Raw genomic sequence first — 15,835 nt, forward strand, 5'->3', positions numbered from 1 at the left:
GCCAAATGATTAAAATAAACGATTTCGCGGGGGAGTTGCTTGGCCAGTTTGGAATTCATTGACATGGCCAGGCACTCCCGTGGCGCCAAGGCCGCCTCGCCGTCGAAGATGTCCGAGAAGCCCAAGCAAAAAGGCAAGGGAGGATCGTTGTCCAAGCGAGCTTCAGCTCATGGAACCAAGTCGCGCGGCAATAGGACTCTTCCGTTTCCAGAGGAAGTGTTGCCATTGATCTACCCGTTCCTAACATGGCGGGACACTTATCGTGTGCGAGGAGTCTCGCGATCATGGCAAACGGCCTATCGTGCATCCCTAGAACATGCTTCCCTGGTGTGGACTTCACAAGTATTTCAAGGCGAATCATGGGATGAAATCCTTGGCAAGTTGCAAGCGCACGAACAAGTCTTCGAGACGCCAACACTGCCCCACTTGGCGTGGGTGATTGCCTCTGGCCAACCGCATTCGTTTCGGCGCATGTCAGGATGGCAAAAGCTTCTCGACGTTGTCACACAGCGGAATTTGCTTCCTGTGACTTGCAATGTCGTGTGCGCCTACAGCGATGCTGGACTGATTGGCTACAACACCAACGGGGGGGTTCCACCTACCGAACTCGAGTCGGACACGATCGACGGAAACATGGCGCTCGCTATCACAGTGGGGCATCTCCCAGGCACGTCGTTGACGCTCGCCCTTCCCGAGAAAGATGAGATCAATGCAATCTTGCGAGCAGTCCAGGCTGGCGCCGGTACGAGCGCTAGTCTTGGGCTTCCCCGCGACACGTCGTCTGTCGTTGTGCTCAGCACGAACGGCCGCCAGAGTGCCAATCTTCTTCGAGGTCTCCACTTTCTCCATCCATCCCTCGAGTCAGTCGTCGGTGCGCTGGTGCATTTCACCGACAGGTGCGTCCCACTGGTGTACCGCAATGCGACCTACAACCCAACCAACCGCACGTGGCAAAATCACCTTGTACAGACCACAAATCTGCTTGTGGGGTTCTCTGGCCGCGTTCGAGCAGCTCCGTTCGTGTCTCTGGGCTTCGAAGTGTGCTCGCCCATCCTGCAGGTGCTCGTAGAATATCCTGAACTCTTTACCTGATGAAATTTGCTCACGAGTAGTGTGCGGGTGTCGTCGAAGAAGAGCATTTCCACCTGTTGCACATGTACGACGCCGTCCATACGGCAGAGAACCCGACGAGACCAGTCCACCCCCTCGACGTCATGCGCCTGCCTCCGCCCCAGGGAAGTCTGCACTTGTTTGTGGCCGATTCAGCAGCTACGCTGGAATCTTTCGTGGTCGCGCCCAGCCCGACATACTCCGAAAATGCAGCAGGACTCACGTGCATCGAGTGCATGTACGACATCGACAAACACATTTTATTCTCGCAGTCGTCCGGAGATCTGACGATTGTCGATTACTGGCCCGTCGGCGCATACGGCGTGTTTTGCACCCAAACAGCGGCAGCAGCGCGACATGACTTTATCGCTTCGCTGAAGCAGGTACAGGACAAGGTCGCTGCGGAAGGAGGTCAAGCCATCGGGGCACTAACATTCCCGTGTGCCGCCCGCGGCGCTGTGTTTTACGACGTGCCAAACGCCGAGGGCGACTTGTTTCATGCTGAGTTTCCAAGCCTTCCTCTGACAGGCAGGAATTCAAATAGCAAATGCCTGTGCACTGAGCGAATTTGTTTGTAGGGGTGTTTGCCGGCGGGGAGATCGGCCCGATGGCACTTCCGGGGGGCACATGCGCCGCTGCGTCGACCCAATTGCAGCAGTTTACGACCTGTGGCGCGGTTTTCTACTCGACATAAGATGGAAGGGATGCTGGGAAAGGTTGGCTATCTCGTTGTGCAAGTTGTTGCTAGCCAGCCATTGCATCATCGTTCGGCCGACCCCTTGCGCCATGGAGATGATGGTTCGAAATGGGTCTGGTCTTCACTAGGATAAGCATCCACAAGGAAATGACCGACACAGTCGGCACGAATGAAGGACGAATGGAATCTAAGTGGGTTCTTGGGGTATGGAAAAAATGGTCAAGTCCTACGCCTTGGTCTGTTGGTTGCCAACTTCGACAGAGGCCGTGACCAAGTCCCGCAGGATGTCGCAGAGGCGCTTGTGGTTGAAGACGCGTTTTTCATACCGGTCTTCCGTCAACTTGACGTGTTTTTTGTTTTTGTTGTAGCGGGGGCCGCACAGTTGAATAAAAATCTCCTTTTGCGCGTCGGACAACGAGAGCGCGCTTAGCGGCACTTCCATCGTCACCTTGGTATCGTACGTGGTCTGGTCATCCAAAAAGAGTTTGTTGTCAAAGTCTTCAAGGGTCACGTTCATTTGCATGGCGATCTTCGACCCGTCCAGCAACGGGTGGATCGTGGATTCCCATGAATGGTCCATGAACGGGACGAGGTCCTCAAACACTTGAAGCATCTCCACATCGTGCTTCATGTCGTCCGTGAATCCTTCGGGGAAATCCGTGTTCCACCAGCTAGGGTTTTCAAAGTTCTCTTGGATTTCAGGCAAGTCGTTGCCTTCCCACGTGTCGAACGCAGTGTGGAAAACGCGTTCGACATCGCCTTCCAATGGATCAAAGTTGTCACCGCCGTCGTCATTCTTCTTTCTCTGAGTGGAGAAACTGCGCATCGCATGAAGAGAAGAAGGAGCGACCACCTTCGTCACGGTGAACTTCTGGGTCGCATGACGGCCAACTCGTTGGAGCGCGGCGCGGAAGGCCATTATGCAATGCCAAAACGCAAATTGACACCAACCGTTTGACGTCCAAGGCGGGCGCAACGACGTACCTCTATTACTCGATATACGTTTAAATATTATATGCTTAGAACATGGATAGAACTTTTACCTCCTTTGAAATGCGTAACCTCTATAAATGGATGCTTCATCCTGTGCAACGAATTGGCCAATCAAATTGCCGTACGTTGTTGAAACGTATTTTAACCAATGAAATGCCATTTTTGGACTGTGAGCCAATCAAAACGATACAAATCAGCACCAGGTTCACTTCCACTTCCGACATCTTACCAGCGGCCATGAGCGAGCCCGATGATCTCTTCACGCTGAAGAACCAGTTTTGGGTCGGCAACTACCGCAATGCGATCCAAGAAGCAACGGTTCTGACCCATGTCTCTGAAGCAACCAAACTGGAGCGCGACATCTACGTCTATCGCTCCCATCTTGGCCTTCGCAACTACGCAGCCGTGTTGACAGCAATCCCTGACGGCGTCGCATCTATCTCACTGAATGCCATCAAGCTTTACGCGACATACCTCAACGGGGGGGATGCAGAAATCACGTTGCTTACCGTGCGCGAGTGGCTCAACTCCCAACATAGCGAAAACCCGCACTTGCTCCTCGTGGCGGGGTTGATCTTCATGAGAGAGCATAAATTCTCGGACGCGCTGTCCGCATTTCTCAAGGGAAAGACTTTGGAGCATTCTATGTATGCCGTACTGATCTACCTGAAGATGGATCGCGTGGACCTCGCCGAAAAGCACGTTGCGGACATGCAGCGCATCGACGAAGACGCGACGACAACCCAATTGGCGCTGTCATGGACGTTGGTTGCAAAAGGTGGAGTTGCATGCGATGAAGCAGCTCTCCACTTCCAGGAACTTGGAGACCGATTTGGTGCATCGGCGTGGCTGCTCAACGGGTCTGCTGCGGCGTTCATGGGCCTCGCTAACTTCGCCGAAGCTGATCGGTTGTTGCTCGAAGCCGTGGCGAAAGACCCGACGTTCGAAGATACGTATGTCAACTTAATTGCCACGGCCCAGCATTTGAAGAAGGGCCAAGACACGATCCAGCAGTACCTCGCGCAGTTGCAGCAAGTTGCTCCCGCGAACGCGTGGTTGGAGTCGTACTTGCGCTTGGAGAGCGGCTTCAACCGTCTTGCGGCAACGTATGTATAGAAAACAAGATGGACTAATGCACACGACTCGGCGCGGAGCGATTCTGTTCCGTTGATTTCACCATTGGAAAACGGGCTTCGGAAATGTGGCAACTGCTTCATCGCGTGCTAAGCGCGCAATCGATTGTTGCGGCCAATCTTGCCCAGGCCACGTTCGCCGTGCTCTCCTGGATCATTTTCGTCGTTCGTGTGGACTCGTTCGTGAAAAGAATTCCGGGATGGATTACCCACGTGCTGTGATAATTGGGGTCGATGGATTCTTTGCATAGGAAAAGGCAACGGGTCGAGTTTAATTGAGGGGGTTACGAGAATAGTCAATACAAATCGGACCGACGACGGTCCTCAGCCTGCAGCTGCATGCGCCCAGCTCCAGCGAGTCGCTTCGACGCGGGGGCAATGTTGCTCGTCGACTGAGTCAGCTTACCATTCACGTATTCCTCCGACTTCGTTTCGACACGACCGTCGGCGTGGTGAATCGTCGATGTCGTCTTTGTGATGACTTGACCGTTGCGGTTGCGAATGCTGGACGAACTGCTGGAGGTACTGCTGCTCATCATCATGCTTCCACCGCTTCCGAACGAATTGGAGCTCAGCACAATGTTGCCAAATCCACCAAATCCACCAAACCCACCAAACCCACCACCGAAGCCCCTGCCGCCATGAGGATCATCAAACAGGTCATCCAGGATACTTCCACGAGAGAACGGATCAAATCCGTGAGCCCTCCGTTGGTTTGTGGGAGCAAATGGGTCACCACCCCCAAAAAACGCTCGAAAAATGTCCTGGGCGTCGAAGACACTGAACGGCTGGAACACGCCGTCCGAGTAAAACGCAGACGCCGAGCCACTGCGTCCCCCACGAGATCCCGCGCGGCCGCCGCCATATTTTCTTGCATAGTCGTATTCCTCTCTCTTGCCTTGGTCACTCAACACCGCATACGCTTCGCCGATCTTCTTGAACTTTTCTTCAGCCTGGGGATCCTTGTTCTTGTCAGGATGCCATTTGATCGCAAGTTTGCGGTACGCCTGCTTGATGTCGTGGTCTGTGGCATGCTCTTCCACCTCGAGGATCTCGTAATAGGTCGCCATGCCGCCGCCGGAACTTGGCGGGGGATTTTCTAAAATTATGCCCCGTCCCCACTTCAACATCACTTCGAGAACGTTCGATGAAACTTTATATTTTCCGGATAAACCTGTGATACTTGGAATAATGAATGATTTCTTAAGAATTTTTAAATGAATGTTGTTGTCCAGATGTGTCATTTTCGACAAGGTCCTGTGTCATGACGTCGCCGTCACCCGACACGTCCATCTCAGGATTGCTGTCGCGAATGACGTCCTTCCGCTTGTACGGCGCTTGAACATGACGATTTTCACACTGATGAATGCTGGGGTAGCACTTTGAGTGAGTCGGACGGCTCCCAGTCAGCCTCGCAAGCAAGACCACCTCAAATCAAACGAGAATTGCACATGAAGGTTGCGATTGTTGGTGGGAACGGAGTGGTATGTTCCTACGAGTTACTGTCATGTTGTGTTCATGAACGTGCTTAGGGAAAGTCGTCGATCGTCCGCCGTTGGCTCAAGCGGCCGTATCAATCTGCGTATCATCCGACAATTGGTGTGGACGTACACACGATCAAGTATTCTAAGCGGGGAGCTTCAAAGGACTCACCAATCTACGTCGACGTTTGGGACGTATCGTGCGCCGAAGTCAACAGCCCTGCGTTCCACGAACTGCTGTGTACCGGTCTCGACGGCATCTTTTTCGTGTTCAACGTCCATCGCGTGAGCTCGATCGCGGCCGTGGATGCATGGCAAACCGCTTTGGGCAAGTTCATCTCGTCGTCCGAAATTCCATTCTACCTACTCTCGCACAAAGCCGACATGCTCCAGAAACGCGTCATGACGAGCGACGATATTGATGCCTACGTGCGGGTACCCAATTGCGTTGCTCAACCATTCTGGCGAAATAATGGACGAACTGACCTCTCTAGACCGCAGGATTCAAAGGATGGAGCTGGACGGTAGGGCGCGCCGGGCTTGGAGAAAGCGACAAGAACCCGGCGGTCTTGGAAGCTCTCGACACGATGGTATGTGCATGAATCGGCTGTAACCACACTCAAGTCACATTTTCATTCAGATCGATCTGATATGTCGGGGCAAATCAGCAGATGAAATGCTGCGCGACAGGTATTCCCAATCTACGAGCATCTCCAGTCGCGGCGTACGTGGCCGTGTGGTTGCCTCTTTGCAACCTATTGATGCGTGCAACAGGACGGCATTCTGCAGCCCATTCATCCAATCGAAGTCGCGATCCCGTCTGCTGCAGGGACGTTGTCCTTCGTGCATGTCCCGACGCAGGCAATTACGACGATTCCCCGGGACGTTGCCGACGACGTTCCATCGCGCGCCAATGCGGCCGGTGGGTTCGGGGCCGCGTGGATGTTTGGCGACCAAAAGGGACAGTACCTCGTTGTGCATTCGAGAGAGTCCATGGACATGGTTGATTCATCCGACGGCGAAGCGCTGTCCGACGTCGGGAGCGACCGAGGAAGCACAGCGTCCTCGCACGAGACCACGACGACATTGCATTCTCCAGTCGAAGATGACGGATGGAGATTCTTCGCCGGGAGCCTTGACCGCGCCAAAACAGAGCGACTGCTGAGGTATCACAGCATGACTGCCTCGTGAACAACCGAGAGCACTTTGACGTTGTAGCACACACGGCGAAGGCGCGTTTTTGGTGCGCCGTAAGGACGCTCGCACGTTGGTACTGTCGTACCAAGGAAACCACGACGACGCCCATCATGTGCTTCTCGCGTTTCAAGACGGCAATTTCTACGTTGGCGGTGCGCCATCGTCGTCGAGACAGGTATGCGGTCTTTGCTCAGCCCTTGTCCACAAAACTGCTCCGTCCTAGCCCTCTACAGCTCCGCCGCTGCCGGCTTTCTCGACGCTCTCCAAGTGCCTCCGCAGCTTGCGCAAGTACGCATTCCGCGGCCTGACGTTCCACCGCACGCCGTCGAAATTTCAGTTTGGCAGACCATCGACCATGGACGTTGTCGTGGCACCTCCAACAGGCCAACGAAGATCCGACGTGGCGGCGCCGCCTTCGTCTTGGACACCAGACGCGAATGCCCCCCAGGCGCATATGCAAGCTCCCCAAACTCCCGTTGACGTGCCTCCCCTCCAGCGCCTTGGCGACATGATGTCGCAGTTTTACTCGCAGGTCCGACAACGACTGGACGATTTTGAACGCCTTGGTACCACCGGTATGACTTGCAACCACGGGGAGATTTCATTTCCCTCTCCTTTGTGACGCTGCGTGTGCCTTGTAGACAAGCCACAACTAGACTCGTTGCGAGAGTTGGTACGACTTGGCCAGCGATAGAGTACAAACAATTGAATGGACTGCAATAGGTCGATACTGAAGTCGCAGATTATGCTAGCACCGCAACCGACCAAGCCGTGGAAGTCGTGTGGCGAAGGTTCGTCAGGGACATGGAGGTCTGGAGCCAAATCCTGGCAACACTGGTACCACCACCACCCAAGGAAGCGTGGCCGTTGGTTGACACTCTGCTGCTAGGACATCGATGCTCCATAGCATCTGCTTTGATATGCCACATACTTCGAATGACCGCGTAATGAGCCAACACGTTGATTTGTCTGCTGACCTCCGTGTGGCTGAGGACGTTCGAGGGACAAAGTCCATGTGCCTGGTAGTGCAATTTGGTCGCTTCACCAGTGGTGACTGGCTCGTACGAGCGCTATTTGCGCACTGGATGCGACGATGAACGTAGGGCGCAGCGTCAATCGAGTTGCATTACACAATAGACAACGGCCCTTGCTGGAAACGTCGCCATTTCCTTCAAACAGAAGAAATGATCCATTCATAGCGAAGACTGCTGTGGCTCCAGAGCACCACGTACGCCTTTCAACATCGCTCTGCTTGAGTCTCTGCGACTACAAAGACGTTGCCGCGGGGCCGCCGTCGCCCTCCATTCGACCAATATCAACTCCGAGATCAAGTTATTCATCATCTCGTATGTGGCGTCAAAGAAACCGCCAGGGTGACGCTTGGTGCACAAGAACATCGTCATGTCGACGGGAGGCCGTCTGCTTGAGGCAAGAGCGGTGAAAAGTCGTGTGATTCCAGAAAAGGATCCGCTCTTGACGACAGGAGAAGTCGTCCTCCACTTGATCAAGGGCAACATTGGCGCTGGGGCGCTGTCACTGCCGTATGCGTTTGCCAAGGTCGGGATTGCCGCGGGCCCCGTGTTCTACCTGTGTGTGGTGCGCATCCTGTACCACCCACACAATTCTTGCATACGCACGATATAGGTCGTTGTGTGCATCTACAACATGGACTTGTTGCTGTATTGCAAGCGCAGAGTGAGCCCGGACGGCCACGGGATGTCGTTTGGCGATGTCGCCAAACAAATCCTGGGAAGCGGCGGCAAGACGGTCGTGAATGTGTTCCTTGTCGGCACACAGCTCAGCTTTTGCTGCGTCTACTTTACAGTGGTGGCCACGAATCTGCATGCGATTTTGCCCGCGAGGTGCGGATGCCAACTCAACGACCGGGGTGCACTCAACGTCACTTGCACAGGGTGGCCGTCGATTTTGACGAGCGCCAGATTATCTTGCTCGTGTTCCCCGTCATCCTTGCATTGTCGTGGGTCCGCAGCTTACACCACATCACGCCGTTCTCTGCCTTAGGTAATCGCAACCATTTGTGACTGCGGGATTTGCCGAAAAACTCTGATCAATTCTAGCAAACTGCGCTGTGTTGTTGGGGATCGGGATCGTGTTTTTCTACTCTGCCCAAGCGTATGTTCCAGAGGCGCCTGCGACCCCACCGATTGCATTCACGTGGACGTCCTTTCCAGAGTTCTATGGTTCGTGGGATGGATTGTGCTCGTTTGGTGTCACATGCTGACTGGGTAGGCACGGCTGTCTACAGCTTCGAAGGCATTGGGTTGGTCCTGCCACTCGAAAATGGCATGCACGAGAAAGCTCGGTTCCGCTGTGTCTTGCTGTGGACGATGGTGTTCATTATGGTGTTGTTCCTGTGCCTCGGCGAGTTGCCGGTGCTGGCATTCGGGACTATCGACAACGGCAGCATGACGGCGGTGCTGCATCAGTACTTTCCAGGGTGGCCTGTGGCGCTGGTACGACACTTGACACTCTCTTATCGTAAACTTCCTCTGATGCTTTCCTAGGCCAACGTTCTCATGGCGGTGGCGTGCCTCTTCACGTTCCCGATTCAATTCTATCCTGCTCTCGAAATCCTCGAAAAGTTGCTCCTGCGTCGAGGATTCTTCACTCCGACCATTCAATCATACGATGGCCTAATGCCGCTTCCCGTGTCCCAATTGCAGAGCAGAGCATCAGCGGGCTCATCTTCGACGGCACGTGTTCCTCAAGTATTGGACAAAGCTCTGAAGAACACGACACAGTACGAAGTCCGCCGCACCATGTTTCGATCCATGCTATGCACGACACTCATGCTTGTGGCTGTGTGTGTGCCCAATGTGGGGCTCCTCATCAGTCTGTTTGGTGCGGTGGGATCAAGCATGTTGGCAGTGACCATTCCTCCAATCCTGTACGTCAATCTCGATGGCGCGACGCTGTCGTGGTATTCCTGGACCTTGCACATGCTCGTGGCGGGTGCTGGCATTGTCGGAATGGTAGCAGGGTCGTTCCAAGCCATCGTAGACATTGCCAGCACCTTTGAATGACAACGGCGTCCTCGTCCTTCCGCGGCCGTCGTTGCAATGCCTGTGCAACGGAATTACCACGATTGGCCAATCAGACGCCGCCAGCAAGTCCACACCCGATAGGGTTACCACATCATGATACTCTTATATGAAGGAAATGAAATTGTGCAGTTTTATGTAGGCTTGAAGAAGACTACTTGGACCGCATCTTGTATCATTTATAAACGGTTATGTGTTTCCAAGTCTTTTCTTCACTACAGCGTCAACTTGGGGACCACAATCGGCACAATACGCAGGACGACCATGAAGGTGGCGACGTGGATCAGTACGGCGACGTGCCTCTTGGCGACGCTCAGCCATGTTGCACATGCAGATGTTGAATCCCACGAGGTATGTGTTACGGACGCGGAGACGTTGGCACGGACTTGACTGCGTGGACCCATGTAGTACGAGCCGAAGGAAGAGGTCGTTGCTTGGGTAAACAAGATTGGACCGTTCAACAACCCGCAGGAAACATACACGTACAACTCGCTTCCATTCTGCAAGGCCGACGGTCTCGAATTGCCAGAAGCGCATGCGTTGGGCATCGGTGAGATCCTCGAAGGCAACGAGCTGTTCAATTCCGGCATGAAGTTGCAATTTGCCGTCGATACACCCAAGACAACGCTATGTTCCCAAACGTTTTCTGCAAAGGAAGCGCAAGAATTCATCGATGCTGTGGACGAGCATTATTGGTACCAGATGAGCGTGGACGACTTGCCGTTGTGGGGACTTGTTGGCCGGGTCGTTGCCGACGACGACGAGCCCGAAATCCTCGAACAGGTTTTGCGACGTGCCTTCGCCTGGATGTCGATGGAAGGTATCCGCTCATTTTCTTGGATCCCCTCGTAGTTTAAGGTTGGCGATCGCCTGATCTACACGCACAAGCGGTTCAGCATTTCGCACAATGGCCCAAACATCATCCACGTCAACTTGAGCTACGCCGAGGTCGCAACGACGATCCAGGCCAACAAGTACAGCCGACTTCACGTTTCACCATCGGCTAACGCTCTGGGTACACAGGAAGATCAATTTCACGTACGAAGTGTCGTGGACTCCGACGACGATTGAGTTTGACGATCGTTTCGATCGGTATTTGGAAGACGAGTACGTTCGCAGCCCACATGTTCTTGTTGCATTCGTCTCATTGCGGTCTCGATAGGTTCTTCGAGCACCAGATCCACTGGTTTAGCATCTTCAACTCGTTCATGATGGTCATCTTCCTTTGTGGCCTTGTCGCCCTCATTCTCTTGCGCACATTGCGCCAAGACTACGCCAAGTTTGCAGCCGACGACGACGAACTCCTGCTCGAGCCTGGCCAGACGAGCTCCATGCTCAAAGACGAAGGGTCGTCTGGGTGGAAGCTCCTCCATGGCGACGTCTTTCGTGCGCCGCGCCATTTGCTCCTGTTCTGCGCGCTCTTGGGCACGGGGGCCCAGCTGCTCGTGCTGAGTTTCCTGGTCATTCTCATCTCCATCGTGAGCTCGTTGTACATGAAGCCTGGCGGAGTCGTCTCGGTCGGTCTCACGTGCTACGCGCTGTCGTCGTTGGCAAACGGATGGGCCAGCGGCGCGTCGTACCACCAGTTCTTTTACCCCCGCGTGTCGAAGGACTGGATCAAGGCGATGCTTTTGTCGGCCGGGTTGCTGCCGTCCGTCGTGTTTGTCTCGATCTTCTTCATCAACTTGACTTCGATTGCTTACGGCACGACGTATGCCATTCCGTTCGTCACGATTGTCCAAGTGATCCTCGTCTGGTTCTTCGTATCGTGTCCGTTGGCCGTCCTTGGGACGATTCTCGGCCGCCATGGCGCCGCCAAGCGCGGGTTCCCCTGCCGTGTCAACAAATTCCCGCGTGAAATCCCCGAAGCACGGTGGTACCTCCGCCCGTTGGTACGTCCAGTGTGCCCGACACGGACATTTTCAACAGAGCCGCGTCTTGCGTAGGTCCTCGGGCTTCTCACGGGCGTGCTTCCGTTCGGATCAATCTTCATCGAGATGTATTTTATCTTTGCCTCGTTTTGGAACTACAAGTTTTACTACGTGTACGGGTTCATGCTGCTCGTGTTTGTGATTTTGACCATTGTCACGCTGTGCGTCACGATCGTGTCAACGTACTTCTTGCTCAACGCGGAAAACTACCATTGGCACTGGACGTCGTTTTCGGCCGCCGGCAGCACCGCGCTGTACGTGTTTGCGTACTCGGTGTACTTTTACTTTTTCAAGACGAGCATGTCTGGGTTCGTCCAAACGAGCTTCTACTTTGGCTACATGTACGTGCTGGCGATCGCGACGAGCGCATCGTGACGACTTGTGTAGGGCGCTCTTTTGCTTTGCCTTTTTCATCATGTGCGGAACGATCGGGTACTTTGGAAGCAGCATCTTCACCAAGAGAATATACCGAAATATCAAGGTCGAGTAAGGGGGTCCGTTGGCGGCAGTGCCTGTCGTCGTGAAAGTGACAAGACAGCTTGTCGTTGCCAGGACAAGAAGTCTGGAAGGCGAACGATCGGCACGGCGACATAACCCTTGAATACGATGCGATCTGCTAAAAGTAGTCGGGGCCCGCAGTCGGGCCGTTTTGCGCCGCCATGATGTCCAACGCATCGTCGGACGTGGCGAGGGAAAATTGCACCCGACCCTCGTCCAGCACGGCCGATAGCGACGCCTCCAAGTGTTTCGGCAGTTGCACGAGCGCCCGCAACGTGCGGTTCGCATGCGGCGTGATGATGTGCGCGTCCGCGTGGATGCTGAGGAGACCCATGTAGATGCGAAACATGTGTGGCCACCCGCCTTGAAAGAACCCGTCGAGGAGGATGCCGATCGTGCATGGCGACAGCGACGGCTCGTTGAGGAACAGACTCATGATCCATCCACTCGAGAACATGTGCGGATGGATGCGATGGCTGCGAAGGCACTTGTCCACAGAGGGCAAGTGGGCGCGAATGAGGTTGTGCAGCTGGTGCATGCGCTGTGTCGTGCCTGGTAGGTCGGGCAGGTGGAAGAGGTCTGCCATCGCGTAGTGCTGCATGGCGGCGGCAAACACTTGAAATGTGGCTTCGTCGTCGTACTCCAAGCACGTCAGGAGACTCGCGCCGAGGAATGTCATGCCGTGGCAGTACCCCACCAACGGGTCCAGCTGGCAATACGCCATCAAGACGTGGGTGAGCTTGGTGTGGAGGCCGTGGAGGGTCTCGACATCCTCGCTGGACATGTCGACTTGCGCCCCGAGACGGCCCGTTCCAGACAGAGATGGAGTCCGAGGGTACATGTGCTCGGCACGCACAAACGTTGTGCGCTTCACATCAGCGATTATCGTGCGGTGGAATCGATTGTGTTTATCTTTGATGGCACGGTCGAGCAGTGTGTGATAGCACCACACGGCCGGCTGGTGCGAGGAACGACTTGTTTGGGCGACTGACGTTCGAATAGCCATCCTTGCTACGTGCGACTCGATAGCATGCTGCCACAGCCTGCCGCGGACGCGACCGGACCGCATGGAGCGCGACACGACCTGGTTGGCGGCGATCGCGTTTTTCCATGTGGTCGAAACCAGTTGACACCGGAGGACAATGTCTGCCGTGGTCAAGTACTCAAATACGTGCAGAAACACACCAGAAAACGATCCCCGCAGCGGCATCTCTAGCAATTGGAGCTCCCTGACCAGGAGCGACACGGCATCTTGCCCGGCGACCACAATGGACGTTTTCAACGCGTCAAGTTTGGCGAGGATTTTTATCACGACGTCGACCTTGGGCCGCACAGTCCGTTCAAAGTCTCGGACGAGCGCGTCCATGGCGGACAGCTTTATGTTGGCCTGAGCGATGCGCTTCCACGCGCGGGGACGAACTGTGTTGAGTTGAGACTTGTCTAATCGATCGAGTCGCGCCAAGTGGCGGGTGTACTCGGTCGTGTTGGTCATGTGTATGTGCTACACTTGGAAGGTAAATCACCTGCATGACTCGGCGCGTCGATGAGTGCTCATTACCATGGCTTCTTGCTGCATTCTGCGCGCTGACGCGATGTTTGGATTCTTTCGCACGTACACGCTTCGTTGGAATCGCATGGCTATGTCATGGACATCCTCAGCGTGCATGGGCAACACAGTTGCGTCCTGCAACCACACGCGACCATGTTACGCATCACACTGGAACTGGATCAAACTACCTTGACTTCGTTGAGCGGTAGAACCGAGGGAGGGTCCAACGACGGGTACGTCGACACGTACAGTTCGTGGTCAAGTTTATGCTTCTTGATGGCGCTCTCTGGTACGATGACTGCTGTCATCTGGGACACAGTGGAAGGTGGCAGGCTCTTGGTGCAGTCCGACCCCTTCCGCGAAGGAGTTCTGCTTGACGTGGCAGCATCGAACCATTGCGAAAGGCCTTCGAACGACTTGGCGATTGCCTCGAAGAACGTCAAATCCTTGTTCATGCGGCACGGCTGTGACATGCAAAAGATTTATGTGGCTGGTCGTCATCATCCGGACACCGGATAAAACAATCCTGACCAATCAGATCCGCCACATTCCCCCGCGGTCATGCGATATGTTGTTTGGTGCATCACTTCATTGCCGTGGTGGTCGACGCCTCTCGCTCCCATCGACATGACAGCGCGCGTCAACACGTACGAGAACGGTAAAGTGGTCCACATCGGGTCGACAGGAGACGCCGTCGGCTTGTCTGTGGCCAAGCTCGTCGCTGACCTGAGCAAGAATGCCATTGAAAACTCTGGCCGCTTCACCGTTGCACTCTCTGGCGGGTCCCTCCCCAAGGTGAGCTGTCGCATCCAGCATGACCCTGTGTTCACGGCAAAGGTCATGAGTAGATTCTCGAAAAGGGTTTATCCTCTTTGAAGGATGGCGTGGACTTTTCAAAGTGGCATGTCTTCTTTGCCGATGAGCGCGTTGTCCCGCTCGATCACGCCGACAGCAACTACCTCGCCTGTCATGACGCTCTCTTCCAGCATGTTTGTAACCACGCCGCGCCACATATTGCCCTTCGTTCTTATCCATAGTACAGGTGGCCATCCCACGCAGCCAAATCTACATGATTGCCTTCAATGACGACCCTGCCGTCGTTGCTCAAGACTACACTCGTCAACTTAGCCAGCTGTGGGGCTCCGAGGTTGTCGTACCCACCTGCATTTGATCGACGTTCTCACTCTCATTAGTTGCCGCGCTTCGACTTGATCCTGCTTGGCATGGGTCCCGACGGACACACGTGCTCCCTTTTCCCTGGCCACGCCCTCTTGGATGAAGCGTCGTTGTGGGTGGCGTCCATCTCAGACTCGCCCAAACCTCCTCCGAAGCGCATCACACTGACGTATCCTGTGGTGAATAACGCGGCCTCCGTACGTGATGGATTTATTTCGAGTCGTCGAATGTCGAACCAAAACATGGAGCTAGGTGGCTTTTGTCGCGACGGGCGACTCGAAAGCGCCGTTGATGCGCCATATGCTCGGTGTAGAAGCCCAGTCGCCGTCGCTTCCAGCGGCCCGAGTGTTGCCGACGGCTGGCCAAGTGCATTGGTTCATCGATGAAGCTGCCGCTGCCAAGCTCTAAGTCGTAGTAAACCTCACTTTGTGTGCATGTCTTTCCTGAGCATTGCATCCTACGCCCCTCGCGGTTCGGCCAGCACAGTGGAATAGTCGTCGCCAGGGCACGAGCGCACCTTCCTTGCCCACATAAACTATAAATGGCGCTTCCATAGGCAAGCATCTCGGGCGTCTGCGGATGTCTTCCAGAGTGGTCCGAGGGGATGGTGTCCAGGACGCGTCAAGCTTCATGGGGCCATCGCCTCGGCCACGTCCATCTCGCCTCGCTCGGTGGGTCTTCTGCATCGAGCACGTGCCGTCGAGGTGCCTCATGCATCGTCGGAGGCATGTACTTCCACTTACGTGCTCGGACCTTGAACTCGCCACATCAACACACCTTGAACGTGAACAATCCGGTGTGATAGGAGTAGTGGCTGTCATACAAACCCACCAAGCTCGAAAGGAACCACGTGCCGCGGCAATGTGCACCTCCCGGGCTTGCATTGACGAGCTTGCTGTGTAAGCCCTGTGCGGCGTGAAACACACCGCCGACGCTCGGGGGCATCTGCGGCTTCTCCGTCAAGTGCCCCAGGCCCCCCCCTCCGCGCCGCAGTGTATTTCACTTCCC

General features: G+C 54.9%; 9 protein-coding genes across 11 annotated transcripts; 6 read left to right on the forward strand and 3 right to left on the reverse strand.

Annotated features, from left to right (window-relative positions):
• Positions 1-57: 57 nt before the first annotated feature.
• H310_05816 (hypothetical protein) lies at positions 58-2,753 on the forward strand. The gene is made up of 3 exons (XM_008870648.1): positions 58-1,059; positions 1,113-1,638; positions 1,689-2,753. The coding sequence occupies exons 1-3, from the start codon at positions 64-66 to the stop codon at positions 1,802-1,804; spliced, it is 1,638 nt and encodes a 545-aa protein (XP_008868870.1). The 5' UTR covers positions 58-63; the 3' UTR covers positions 1,805-2,753.
• H310_05817 (hypothetical protein) lies at positions 1,786-2,774 on the reverse strand. Its single transcript, XM_008870649.1, has one exon. It carries the CDS (start codon positions 2,724-2,726, stop codon positions 2,034-2,036), a length of 693 nt encoding a protein of 230 aa, XP_008868871.1. The 5' UTR covers positions 2,727-2,774; the 3' UTR covers positions 1,786-2,033.
• Positions 2,775-3,003: 229 nt separating this feature from the next.
• Positions 3,004-4,261, forward strand: H310_05818 (hypothetical protein). Its single transcript, XM_008870650.1, has one exon. It carries the CDS (start codon positions 3,038-3,040, stop codon positions 3,914-3,916), a length of 879 nt encoding a protein of 292 aa, XP_008868872.1. The 5' UTR covers positions 3,004-3,037; the 3' UTR covers positions 3,917-4,261.
• H310_05819 (hypothetical protein) lies at positions 3,020-5,027 on the reverse strand. Its single transcript, XM_008870651.1, has one exon. It carries the CDS (start codon positions 5,001-5,003, stop codon positions 4,230-4,232), a length of 774 nt encoding a protein of 257 aa, XP_008868873.1. The 5' UTR covers positions 5,004-5,027; the 3' UTR covers positions 3,020-4,229.
• A 160-nt stretch (positions 5,028-5,187) lies between these two features.
• H310_05820 lies at positions 5,188-8,005 on the forward strand. 2 transcript variants are annotated; one of them, XM_008870652.1, is made up of 11 exons: positions 5,188-5,262; positions 5,312-5,417; positions 5,466-5,849; positions 5,909-6,004; positions 6,055-6,138; positions 6,189-6,580; positions 6,633-6,786; positions 6,835-7,186; positions 7,253-7,284; positions 7,335-7,448; positions 7,501-8,005. In XM_008870652.1, exons 1-11 carry the CDS (start codon positions 5,198-5,200, stop codon positions 7,516-7,518), a joined length of 1,797 nt encoding a protein of 598 aa, XP_008868874.1. In that variant the 5' UTR covers positions 5,188-5,197; the 3' UTR covers positions 7,519-8,005. The 2 variants fall into 2 exon arrangements, with proteins under 2 accessions (XP_008868874.1, XP_008868875.1); XM_008870653.1 differs by having other exon boundaries at positions 6,835-7,284.
• Positions 8,006-8,012: 7 nt separating this feature from the next.
• Positions 8,013-9,655, forward strand: H310_05821 (hypothetical protein; the record flags this gene model as incomplete). The annotated part of the gene is made up of 6 exons (XM_008870654.1): positions 8,013-8,207; positions 8,256-8,473; positions 8,524-8,633; positions 8,690-8,812; positions 8,862-9,085; positions 9,137-9,655. The coding sequence occupies 6 exons, from the start codon at positions 8,013-8,015 to the stop codon at positions 9,653-9,655; spliced, it is 1,389 nt and encodes a 462-aa protein (XP_008868876.1).
• A 114-nt stretch (positions 9,656-9,769) lies between these two features.
• Positions 9,770-12,094, forward strand: H310_05822 (hypothetical protein; the record flags this gene model as incomplete). Its single annotated transcript, XM_008870655.1, has 7 exons — positions 9,770-10,024; positions 10,082-10,456; positions 10,526-10,647; positions 10,697-10,780; positions 10,836-11,565; positions 11,620-11,945; positions 11,992-12,094. 7 exons carry the CDS (start codon positions 9,770-9,772, stop codon positions 12,092-12,094), a joined length of 1,995 nt encoding a protein of 664 aa, XP_008868877.1.
• On the reverse strand, positions 11,845-14,197 carry H310_05823. 2 transcript variants are annotated; one of them, XM_008870656.1, is made up of 3 exons: positions 13,840-14,118; positions 13,661-13,786; positions 11,845-13,603 (listed from the first exon to the last, which is right to left on the reverse strand). In XM_008870656.1, the coding sequence occupies exons 1-3, from the start codon at positions 14,104-14,106 to the stop codon at positions 12,221-12,223; spliced, it is 1,776 nt and encodes a 591-aa protein (XP_008868878.1). In that variant the 5' UTR covers positions 14,107-14,118; the 3' UTR covers positions 11,845-12,220. The 2 variants fall into 2 exon arrangements, with proteins under 2 accessions (XP_008868878.1, XP_008868879.1); XM_008870657.1 differs by having other exon boundaries at positions 13,661-14,197.
• A 17-nt stretch (positions 14,198-14,214) lies between these two features.
• H310_05824 (6-phosphogluconolactonase) lies at positions 14,215-15,262 on the forward strand. Its single transcript, XM_008870658.1, has 5 exons — positions 14,215-14,446; positions 14,500-14,640; positions 14,694-14,798; positions 14,845-15,024; positions 15,080-15,262. Exons 1-5 carry the CDS (start codon positions 14,279-14,281, stop codon positions 15,233-15,235), a joined length of 750 nt encoding a protein of 249 aa, XP_008868880.1. The 5' UTR covers positions 14,215-14,278; the 3' UTR covers positions 15,236-15,262.
• The last annotated feature ends 573 nt before the right edge of the window (positions 15,263-15,835 follow it).

The sequence above is a fragment of the Aphanomyces invadans genome (assembly GCF_000520115.1).
Source record: "Aphanomyces invadans strain NJM9701 unplaced genomic scaffold supercont1.10, whole genome shotgun sequence".
In the NCBI taxonomy this organism is placed as follows: Eukaryota; Oomycota; class Saprolegniomycetes; order Saprolegniales; family Verrucalvaceae; genus Aphanomyces; species Aphanomyces invadans.

Coding starts and splice junctions, on each gene's coding strand:
- H310_05816 (XM_008870648.1), top strand. CDS start 64: ATGGCCAGGCACTCCCGTGGCGCCAAGGCCGCCTCGCCGTCGAAGATG. Junction 1,060..1,112: donor TGTGCTCGCCCATCCTGCAG/GTGCTCGTAGAA, acceptor GCTCACGAGTAG/TGTGCGGGTGTCGTCGAAGA. Junction 1,639..1,688: donor TCCAAGCCTTCCTCTGACAG/GCAGGAATTCAA, acceptor ATTTGTTTGTAG/GGGTGTTTGCCGGCGGGGAG.
- H310_05817 (XM_008870649.1), bottom strand. CDS start 2,726: ATGGCCTTCCGCGCCGCGCTCCAACGAGTTGGCCGTCATGCGACCCAG.
- H310_05818 (XM_008870650.1), top strand. CDS start 3,038: ATGAGCGAGCCCGATGATCTCTTCACGCTGAAGAACCAGTTTTGGGTC.
- H310_05819 (XM_008870651.1), bottom strand. CDS start 5,003: ATGGCGACCTATTACGAGATCCTCGAGGTGGAAGAGCATGCCACAGAC.
- H310_05820 (XM_008870652.1), top strand. CDS start 5,198: ATGACGTCGCCGTCACCCGACACGTCCATCTCAGGATTGCTGTCGCGA. Junction 5,263..5,311: donor CGAATGACGTCCTTCCGCTT/GTACGGCGCTTG, acceptor ATGCTGGGGTAG/CACTTTGAGTGAGTCGGACG. Junction 6,139..6,188: donor CGAGCATCTCCAGTCGCGGC/GTACGTGGCCGT, acceptor TGCGTGCAACAG/GACGGCATTCTGCAGCCCAT.
- H310_05823 (XM_008870656.1), bottom strand. CDS start 14,106: ATGAACAAGGATTTGACGTTCTTCGAGGCAATCGCCAAGTCGTTCGAA. Junction 13,787..13,839: donor TACCGCTCAACGAAGTCAAG/GTAGTTTGATCC, acceptor GTGTGGTTGCAG/GACGCAACTGTGTTGCCCAT. Junction 13,604..13,660: donor GAATGCAGCAAGAAGCCATG/GTAATGAGCACT, acceptor TTCCAAGTGTAG/CACATACACATGACCAACAC.
- H310_05824 (XM_008870658.1), top strand. CDS start 14,279: ATGACAGCGCGCGTCAACACGTACGAGAACGGTAAAGTGGTCCACATC. Junction 14,447..14,499: donor CTGGCGGGTCCCTCCCCAAG/GTGAGCTGTCGC, acceptor GGTCATGAGTAG/ATTCTCGAAAAGGGTTTATC. Junction 14,799..14,844: donor GCCAGCTGTGGGGCTCCGAG/GTTGTCGTACCC, acceptor CACTCTCATTAG/TTGCCGCGCTTCGACTTGAT.